Here is a 10,553-nt window from a genome sequence, read left to right as displayed (position 1 = left end):
AATTAGCCCGCCTGCAGCGGGGCATGCTACATTGATAGTTCACGATGAACTATTTTTACTTTTATCAAACTATTAACAACTGCAATACAACATTACCTAGCGTTACCTGCCATTAGCTGCATTACCTACCATTGGCAGAGTATTGACTGGCCTTCCTCCACTGAAATATAATTGATGCATCAGTAGCATCAAAAATTTTAGTTTTCCTTTGTACTAATTCTTTTGAGGAGTAAGTATAATGATTCTTTCAAGGAGTAGTAAAGAGCATCTTTAGGAGAGACACTATCCTAGCATCAAACAATCTCTCCTAAAGATGAAAAAACACCAAAGTAAACACCAAATCAGCGAAAATTTGGTATTTGCTTTGGTGATGTATCAAATCTCTCTCGCGGCTTTGGATAAACTGCGCGGTTTTGTGAACACCGTGAAGGCTTTGGTGTTAGTTTGGGCCTTTGTCTCGTAGTGTTTCGAACACCAAATTTTAATGTGTCACGGTTTACCAAAAACCGCGTGGGCTTGGGCTTGATCTCTTGCACGGACAACGGTATATCCAAGTGCAAAATATTCTCAAATCAATTCAAAACTCGAGAAAGATCATTAGAAAATAAAAGTAATAATTTTGTTACATTCTCTCTCACACATATTGTTTTCCCCTTACATCATCAAGAGTAACTTTCTTTACATCTTCGGAGAAAAGAACCTGGTCCCAACTCTACATAAGTTGTTTGAATATTGGTAGCTAAAAAATCATCTATCTTATTGGACTCCCTAGAAGCACGGATAAAGCTAAAATGTTCAAACAATTCCTTCGTGCGGTCAATGCTTCTGAGCATCTTCTCTGGTTGCCAAGGATGTCGACTCTTCTTAGTTAAGAAAGAAATAACACTCATAGAGTCATTTTGTGCTTTAATCCTCCTGATTCCATGCCAAATTTTCTCTATATCGATTCAACGCCTTTCCAACCCAAGTGTGCAGAGCATTGTGTGGTGCAAGTTCTATAGTTCCAGGCCCATCACAAACACCATCCTTGCTTGGCTTGGACTGACAACCCATGAAGAGTTCCACCTTCTTAGCACCAGAGACCATTTGGTGATACATGAAGGCTAAATTCTTTTTAATCCGTTGTTCAGGCTCAATTTCGGTATCGTTATAATCATAATTTATATCTGCTATTCTAGGAATATGAACATGAGTTTCTTCACGTTCTGTGTCAGTAAAAGCACCATCCATATACATAGCAGGCGTAACCATTCCCTTTGGAGCATCCCATTGCCAGAATGGCAATGCAAATGTGTCATCACCAATCAAACTTCCAAGAATTCATTCATGAAAGTATATCATCATTCTGTGCCAAGGAAAGAATAACCATTGCCTGTGGATGCTAAAACTGGCATTCGAGTATTGTTGGTTATATGCCCCTGTGCAATAAATGCAATGCATATCGGCTTTTCGTCTAAAGCTGCGTGGATCCTCATAAGGGAGGGATTTCATGTAAAACAGGTGGGGTCAGCCTTAACCCCAGCTTAACTTTCAAAAAAAAAAAAAAAAAAAAAAAAAAAAAAAAAATAAGCAATACACATTTGAAAGTGGTATAGTGGACCATAACACCAGTTATTAACTTTGTCAGTATGTAGTCAGTTCTACTCAAACAGTCTAGCTTAGAAATAGTCTTGCAATTTATGTAGTAGTACCTTATCAATCCTTTAATTTCACTCTGGTATGTCGCTTGGACCATGTTGTAGTCCAATTTCGCTAGATCGAGCAGAAGGGCGACCATGTTGTCTTCACTTTCATATGTATCGATATACCACCTAGTCTCTAACCTTGATATCCTCCAGTGCAAGGGATGCTCTAATGAATGGGCAACCTTCTTTGCAAGTGTGGGATTTATATTTCCCTTTATATCTCTCAAATGCCTAGTTGTAAAGGCCTTAGCTTCATCCATGAAATCTTTGCCTTCTAAACCAAAGTAGGAAGCTTCATACAAACTTAACATTCCCTTAACATCCTCAGAAAGGCACATCTTCAAACTGCCCATTTCATCATCCTTATATCTGTCAAAAACATCTGATTGATACACAATCACAATTTCGATTATGTACCTTGTAGTAAAAAAATTTACGCATTATATTATAACACCAAGTATAGTACAGTTTTTTAACTGTTAGTTTTCTACATGTCCTTAGGGAAGCTAGCAGAGCAGCAGACTTCCTTGCTACCCAAGAAAATCAGTATGTAACCAATTATTTTGTACCTCCCCTATGCTTAACTCTCATGAATATAATTGAGGAGGATAAGAATGGGAGGATTTATTAAAGATTCTAATCTAGGAACCCCCTACTCTCTTTCAAAAAAAAAAAGGTATAGTACAGTTTGTGCATGTACCTTGGGATACATCATAACCATGCTGTCGAAGTAACCTGAAACAGAGTGCTGTCGTGCATAAATCACCATAGAAGCAGCTATCGTTGTGGATATATATATTATCTAGAGCTCTCTTAATTTCCTCCTTATTAGACTTATAGAACACAGGATCACTCTGGTAAAATGATTAAGTCATAACGTTGGTTTATATGAAATCAAACAATATATTTGGTGATGCAGCACCTATATAACTCGTGCACATACTTAAAGAGCATAACTCCAAGAGGGTAAGAGAATATATACACACAAACGCTTTCAGTTTATTACATTAGCACATGAATCGGTTTTCAATTTATTATATATACCACCTGCACAAAATCTCATCCACATACTTACGTATATGCATGTCTCATGCACATACTTACACATATCTAGTACTTCAACGCACCTGCACAAACTTTTCTAAACAGTGGCTTGAATGATCATTACCTAAATTTCGTGACAAATGAATGAGAACGACAGACATTTGCAACTTTGCGAATTCTCGAGAATTCTGCTCCGGCACATAATCCCATTCCTCCACCGAAAGCAGTGAAACTCTTCTATGCGGTATTTGATCGTTGGCCCTATAGTATGGTAGGAGACAGTGATTAGAGAATTTAAAATTTTGTAGTATTAGCGTATTGCATGAAAATGGAAATTCCACAAATAAGAACTATGACATGTCGGTGACCTTCCATCGCCATGGGTTGAAGGCAAGATTATCCTCATACTTTTTGGGGTTCAGGTGAAGTGTTGGAGGGCATATCATAACTGTCCAACCAACTGGAATTGTGTACCCTTTAATATGGATCACCCTAAGTTCATGTTATAAATCTTGATCGGATAAATAGATCAATATTATAAGCTAAGTTGTGGGGGTGATATGGGTTATGTACCGCTATAGTATCCATCACCTCAATAAAATGAGGTGCTTCATTGTAATACTATATGAACAATATTCTTCATATAAACGGTATATTGGACCACACACTTTTGCGTATCAATATATATATATACCTTTTTGATAATTGAAAACTTTATTGCTAAATGAAACTCCAATACAACTGGGTTATGTTGGAAAATGATAGTAGCAGATGCATGATACCAAGCCCATGTAGCTCCTGTGTGAGCACGTACAACTAACTATAGTAGACTTCACCAAAAATTGGGTGTGTCAATTCAACATTGGCGCGCTTACCATCATTTTGAATGTCTCCGGTCGCTCTTCTAAAAATCAAAGGAGCAATGTTTCCTAACCCAAGTGTTTCATCAATAACATGTAACATCAAAGAATCAGATAGAATGTGTTAGACCATGTCACATTGGAAAAGTTGAATATGAAACTACACAAATGCTTCCTAGCTAGACTTACATGAGATGTGAAGGTCCATATTTTCTCTGTTTCTAAGAATCTCTTCATGTTCGTCCTATTGAAAACAGTAATGAAACAAAGTCAGTATTAATCCAAAAGCAAGATACGACAAAATGAGTAGGGAAATGGGAGGTGAAAAATGGAGCTCGACGAACCGCTAAATCCTTCAACACTGAAGGATGTTCTAAAATAAATTTAATTGCCAAAGTTATGGCCAAGGAGACCATCTCAAAACTTGCAAAAAGAACTGTGAAGACAAAGTAAGCAGCACTTTCTACATTGAAAAGAGGCTCACTTTCTTCATCTCTTCAATAACAACATCAAGAAAATCTCCATACTTCTTCTGAGAGTAAAATCTTTCCTTCATCATATCCTGGACATGGTTTAAAGGTATACATTATTTTATACAATACTTCAAATATATAAACTGAGTAAAACAATAGATATGAGTGTATAGTTAGTGTACTTAGCTTGGGTATTACCTTGAGGCATTTGTGGAAAACATTTCCAAGGATGTCCAATGGGAATCAGATTAGACCTTTCAAAAAATTGGTGAACTTAGCAGAAAACTTAGCATCGTTTAGTGATTATATTTTATTCACTTAAGAAAATACATCATATCCCTGCAGAATGTCTGAGAAAGGAATTCAACACTTTCGTTGCACTATTGGTAACAATGTGAAATCAAACCCAAAAATTTGGTTTATAAACATTATCCAATCGAATAAAAATCATAACCAAACAATTTCATATTTAATAAATTAGTAAACATACCTAAAGAATCCAATAAAAAGTTTTCTTGTCGTACTGCCTTTTGCCATAGTTTCAATATAAACCTTAACTTTCTCAAACAAAACATTCTTCCCTTTTGTAAAAAAATATGGCGTCTTTCAATAACGAAACCCCCAAAATTTGTTAACACCTTTAATCGGAAATTGGGAAACACAAAGAAAAATCCAATTTTCTTATATGAAGAAACGCCTCTTCCCTTCTTCCACTATTTTTTACCCATTAAAACCATCAATGGTCAAATTGATGAAAATGGGTTATAGAAAAAGAAGAAGAAGAAGAAAGTAAAGAGGAGTTACCCAGTTGGAGGATTCGTCATCGGATCTCTGGGAAGACACCTTGCTCTCACATACCAATGCTATAATTTCCATGCGCATCAAAACTGTTCGGGCTGACACCCTGAAAATCCCTTGTCCTAGGAAGCCATATCATACGTTTTGACATCGTTTAATTTAATTTTGGAAAAAGAGAAGAATAAGAGAGAGGGTTTGAAGAGATGATTTTTTTTTTTTGGAGAGTTGGGAGTGTTTTGTAGAATTGAAAAAAAAGTATAGAAAGAGGTTTTTATCTATTTTGGGTTACGAACAATTGAAATCGCCAAAAAAGAGCGTAGAATTTATTTTTTTATGAAAAATCTGATGTGTCAGTCTCAGAGAAAAAAGGGGGGCTGTCGTGGGTCACTGGGAGCATTTTCCACTACTCAGTATTAATGGTCTTTGATTACAAACTTTCGCGAATTTTGACTAGCAAAGTTATATATCGACGTATTGAGATTCCAATTTCGGAAGATATCGACACGAAATATGATTTGGCAATGCGAGTTTTTGGTGCGGGTGCCAGATTTCGTTGTAATATATATAACTTGCAAACGAAACTTTAAATATCACACTCTCTCTCGCTGAACCCACTTCCACTTGTCAATCAAGAAAACGAGTCTAAGCCTCAAAACCCCCAAAACCCCAACATTCAAAGAATCAAGAACAAGATACTTAGACGACTTTGAAGGTGATTTGCATTGAGTAAGATAACCAAATAATGAAACGAACAGAACCAGAAGGTGTTTCTTCTCTTTCTTCACCCAACGTCGTGACAAAGAAACCCAAGAATGTAGAAGAAACGGAGGTGACATTGAAGCTGGAGCTTGCTAAACAGTACCTAAAACCTTTTCCTTTTGTTCCACCCGATTCTTCTGAGATTTCTAACAATGCAAGAATCATCAGAGGTCTTGGTTTATGGGATTTTGTCAACATGAAATTTGATCAAGAAATAAGGACTGATCTTCTTGCATCACTTATTGCAACTTACGATTCTAGTTCACATTGTAGTATTGTTAATGGTTGCAGAATTAATGTTAGTCGTGATGATCTTGCTCAAGCGCTAAAACTACCGTTGAGTAATGCATTGTTTTGGGGTTGCAAGAGTGAATTCTCTTTGTTTGTTAGTTGGCTTTCGTTGAACTGGATTTATCTTTCGAAATATGTGTCGATGTTTGGAGACATGATTGCGGGTCCTTCCAATGACTGGGAGGTTGATTTGGCTGGGTGGTTATGGTTTATGGTGGAGAAGGAACTTACACAAGCACCACAAGTAGGAACGTGCTATTACGCTTCGCATCTCCAATGCCTAATGAAGTCTCAGCATGGGGAATTGTTTAAAGACGAACCCGTGGATAAGGAAAAGAATGTTGTGGATTTGAGGATGGTGAATTTGGAGGATGGTAATAATGGGGATGAGTTAAAAGAAAAATATAGACAAATTAAGCTATCTATAGGCCCACTAAAGAAGAACGCGAGCTGGAAACTTTACCAAGAAGAGGATGACTCTACTCATGTTGGCTCAGTTCGTATGGGGACTCGTTATGTGGAACTGTATAAGCGTTTGGTAGGTAAGTTTGGCCATTTCGTTCCCTCTGAGTCCAGCAAAGACACAAGTATTTTTGGGGATGTTAATGATATTGTTTTGAAGGATATATTTGAGATTGTGGAGGCTATTGAGCAGGTCTCTTTTTCAAGTCTTAGTATGGATATGGTTGAAGGTTGGGAATTTAGTGTTAGATTTTTTGAGGCTCATGGTTTCAAACTGGATTTTCTTCGTCAACATCTTGTTAAGCTTAGAGAGAGGCTGGATGCTAACAGCAAGATTGAACTTGCTAATAAGAGCGAGCTTGTGAAACTTTGTCAAGCCACTGATGCACTGTCCAAAAAGGCGAATCGTATTGTAACTGAACTTCGCGCTAACAGCGAGATTGATAGGCTGCAGGTTGATCAACTTTCTGGTGTGTCTGAGGAACATGATAATAATATGAGCGAGTTGGTGAAAGTTTGTCAAGCCAATGAGGCATTGTTGGAAGAGGGGATTCGTATTGGAGCTGAACTTCGCGCTGGACTGCTTGAGCTTGAGCGTTTTTCGTTTTCTTTATTTGCTTAGATCAATCATGTGATACGATGTTTACTATGAGATCGAACTGCTCTTCTCTTGAATTCGTGATGCATTTTGGCATATTGTTTTTTTTTTTTGCGATGTGTAAAGTAGGTACTTGTTGGCTGAATGCTTTAGCATCAAGCATGTGTTTAACATCATATTCTGTTAATTTGTAGTATTTGTTAGTGGGCTTTGCGGTAAAATTCCTAGAATTCATCATATATAGGAAAATTCTGTTATTATATGGGCGACATAGGAGAGTCATAGCCCCTGGTCCCTGTGTATCCAAAAGAGACAAGTTTCAATACGGTAAGAGACAAAGAGTCCCAAAAGAAAAGTTGGAATTTGCTTGGACGTTAAATCCTCCAAACAAAGATGAACTCATTGCAATCCTACTCTGGAAAATTTAACTAATATTCTTCGAATCTTCGCAAAATTTTAGAATGTATTATTTTGGTTGAGATTTGTTCAAAGGAAATGAAGGAATTTGACCTTGCCACTTTCTAAGCAGGGATTATAAGTGTCAATATAAGTGTATTTTGACATTTCGGGACTAATATTGCGCATATGCCGAATTTCAGCAGTCTATATTGTGGTGGACATCCCCAAATTAACCCAACCCAGTGAACCCACTAGGTTCTAACTTCTAACCCAAACTGATTTCAGAAGACAAATAAGCCCATCATTTACAGAATCAAGAGTCAAGACCGAAGGTTGTGACCACTTATGAAGGTGGGGACTTGCTTTTATGTAACAGAAAAAGATGGAACCAGAAAAACCAAAATGTTTTCCGCCTCTTTGTCCACCAAATGTGTCACCAAATCCAATTAAAAGAAAAAAAAACACATGAATGGAACACACATGGTGGATTTAGTAACGAAGCTAAAGCTGGTTAAACAGAACCTTAAACCTATACCTTTTGTGAAACCGTCCGGTTTTTCAAATAAGTACAGTATAATACATAAGAGTCTAGGCTTATGGGATTTTGTGAACATGGAATTTGATCAAGAAGTAAGGACTGTTCTTCTTCCTTTACTTATTGCTAATTGCAATCCTAGTACGTACGCATTATAGCATTATTGTTAATGGTTGTAGAATTAGTGTTTGTGGTGATGATCTTGCTCGAGCATTAAAACTTCCTATCATTACGTTACGTCGTTGGGGATATGATTTGGACAAAGAATAGTGTTTTAAATTCTTTTCTTTGTTGATTTACGTTCGCTAAGATACATATAGATGATGTCTGATATAATCTCGAGGGTCAAGCCGCTAAGGACCTTAAGGTTGATTTGGCTGAGTAGATATGGTTTATGGTGGAGAAGGAACTTACGCAGGCGCCTATAGTGGGGACGTGCTACTACGCTTCACATCTCCAATGCTTGATGAAGTCTCAGCATGCCAAGCAATCTCTTCAAAGAGGAACGTGGGTTCCATGTAACGATGGATATATAAGGAGGGCAATGCCGTTAGTTTGAAGATGGGGAATTTGGAGGAGTGTCAGGGGCATGACAAGAATGCTAGACGGCATCAGGACCAACAAGAGGATACTGTGCAACCTACTGTAAATCCTACTGATGTTGTGTTTGTGGGATCTGTTCGGATGGAGCATCGTTATGTGGATTTGTATATATAAGCTTTTGGTTGATAAGTGTGGTGATTTTGTTAGATCATTGGACTCGGAATCTAGGGAGTTTAGCATTTTAGGTGATTTTTTTGTTACTATTTTGAAGGAGTTATTATTTGAGGTTGTGGACTTCTGGAGGACTGGAGCCTGGAGGCTATGGAGAGATAGAGTGTCTTTTCCAAGCCTAACTGTACTTTGTCTAACTTTGTCCTATTAGATTTTCTGCTTCCTGAAAACTAAGAAAAATACATGTCTAAGTTCCACGAAGTGATGGATAGTTTCTTACAACATCTACTGTTTGGGTACTTTCAATATCCAAGAGAAAGGGAAAAAGCAGCAGGTACTCGGCTTGCCCACGCCACCTTAAATCATTTTTTATTTTTTATTTTATTTTTTATTTGGTAAAGGGTAATTGTATAAGATAGCAAAAAGAAAACCGTTTTACATCTTGTGAGTGTCTTGAGTAAATCACTAACATAAATTTTAAAAAATAAATCTAAAATAGGTAGAGTATTGATTCTCTACTCTATGTACAAACCTAGGCTTGTTCTCCCACCATTGTTTCTGTACTCTAAAAATGGTAGTCCCATTGTATAAGGTGTCCACTTCATTTAAAACAATTTGTTTGAAAATTAAAATTAGTTAGCGACTAAAATGGTAGTCCCAATTTTCTAAAAAAAATCTAAATGTTTTCAAAAGTCTTAATATTAAAGCTCTCACAAGGGGTATTTTTCAAGCTTCCACAAAATTCCACATCATCAACTTAATAGTTAACTTAAAATGGGAAACTCTTTCCCTTTTAGAATCCAACTTCAAATGGGAATTTCCTTTCCTTTTAGAACCAAAACTCAAATAGTAGCATAAAAACTATCGAGTTGTGTGGTGTTTAAAGCTCCCACAAGGGATATTTTTCAAGTTCCCACAAAATTCCACGTCATCAACTTAATAGTTAACTTAAAACGGGGAACTCTTTCCCTTTTAGAATCCAACTTCAAATGTGAATCTCCTTTCCTTTTAGAACCAAAACTCAAATAGTAGCATAAAAACTCTTTACTACGTGATCTTTAATCGAGTTGTGTGGTGTGGTGTATCCTCTTCACAGGTAAATAATATTCTTCTCTTCTCTATTGTAAGTTTGTCATGATCGATTCACAGCAGATTCTCTTATTACCTTATTACCTTAGAGTTCCAGCTCTTACCGAGCAAAAAAGTAATAAAGTTCCAGCTAATAGCTTGGGGAAAGGCGCTTAGTCTTTTCGTTGGTAGTGCCTCTAATTCTTATTTAACTATCTCGGGCTATACTCTTCTCTGTATGGCTGTGAGCTTTTGCTTGAATTCGTTTTTTGATCTCGGGGCTATACTCTTCTTTGTATGGCTGTGAGCTTTTGTTTGAATTCGTTTTTTATCGGAAACACAGGCTTAGTAACATAACATATTCTTCCCTCTAAGTACTCAAGAATTACAATAGACTTTTATTTGGTAATAGGCTTACAGGAGGGCGGTCTCCTTTCAATACTACTGTCTTCGTTGCACTCATCATTGCACCATGCCACCATGCCATCTTTCCTTATTATGCTACTCTTATGCCCTGCAAAAAAATTCGTTATTCATTATCATAAGATCAATGCATCAATTGATAATTTCATAATGGCTCTTGAAATCTTTTATACACAATGACATTGACAGAAAAAAATTCTCATGGCATTGACAGGTATCATGGTTTCACCAAGTACAAAAAGAAAAAGAATAACATTGTCGAAAACAATACCTACTGTCAGTAAAGAACAAGCTACAGTAAATAGATTTGGAAGAAGGACAATTTTGAATGAGATTAGAGACTACAATCAACAAAAGAAGCATCTGAATCAACAAAAGAAGCTTCTGGATCAGTTCAGAACTTACAACCTCTATAATCAGTACTACACAAACTAAGTAGCTGCA

The 10,553-nt window shown here is 36.8% G+C and overlaps 1 protein-coding gene across 7 annotated transcripts; it reads right to left on the bottom strand.

Annotated features, from left to right (window-relative positions):
• Window positions 1-407: 407 nt before the first annotated feature.
• LOC147483773 (alpha-terpineol synthase, chloroplastic-like) lies at window positions 408-5,241 on the bottom strand. 7 transcript variants are annotated; one of them, XR_015206464.1, is made up of 8 exons: window positions 4,867-5,241; window positions 4,261-4,316; window positions 4,074-4,151; window positions 3,605-3,833; window positions 2,854-2,990; window positions 2,386-2,539; window positions 1,692-2,054; window positions 408-1,527 (listed from the first exon to the last, which is right to left on the bottom strand). XR_015206464.1 is itself a non-coding variant. In XM_086581004.1 (8 exons), exons 5-8 carry the CDS (start codon window positions 2,937-2,939, stop codon window positions 1,524-1,526), a joined length of 501 nt encoding a protein of 166 aa, XP_086437130.1. In that variant the 5' UTR covers window positions 2,940-2,990; window positions 3,605-3,833; window positions 4,074-4,151; window positions 4,261-4,316; window positions 4,867-5,236; the 3' UTR covers window positions 408-1,523. The 7 variants fall into 7 exon arrangements, 1 of the variants encoding a protein (XP_086437130.1); XM_086581004.1 differs by having other exon boundaries at window positions 1,692-2,067; window positions 2,386-2,420; window positions 4,867-5,236; XR_015206463.1 differs by having other exon boundaries at window positions 409-1,527; window positions 1,692-2,067; window positions 4,867-5,240.
• Window positions 5,242-10,553: the final 5,312 nt, after the last annotated feature.

The sequence above is a fragment of the Coptis chinensis genome, chromosome 8 (genome assembly GCF_015680905.1).
Source record: "Coptis chinensis isolate HL-2020 chromosome 8, ASM1568090v1, whole genome shotgun sequence".
In the NCBI taxonomy this organism is placed as follows: Eukaryota; Viridiplantae; Streptophyta; class Magnoliopsida; order Ranunculales; family Ranunculaceae; genus Coptis; species Coptis chinensis.
The sequence above is the reverse complement of the archived record's forward strand: the minus strand, read 5'-3'. Positions and strand labels throughout refer to the sequence as shown.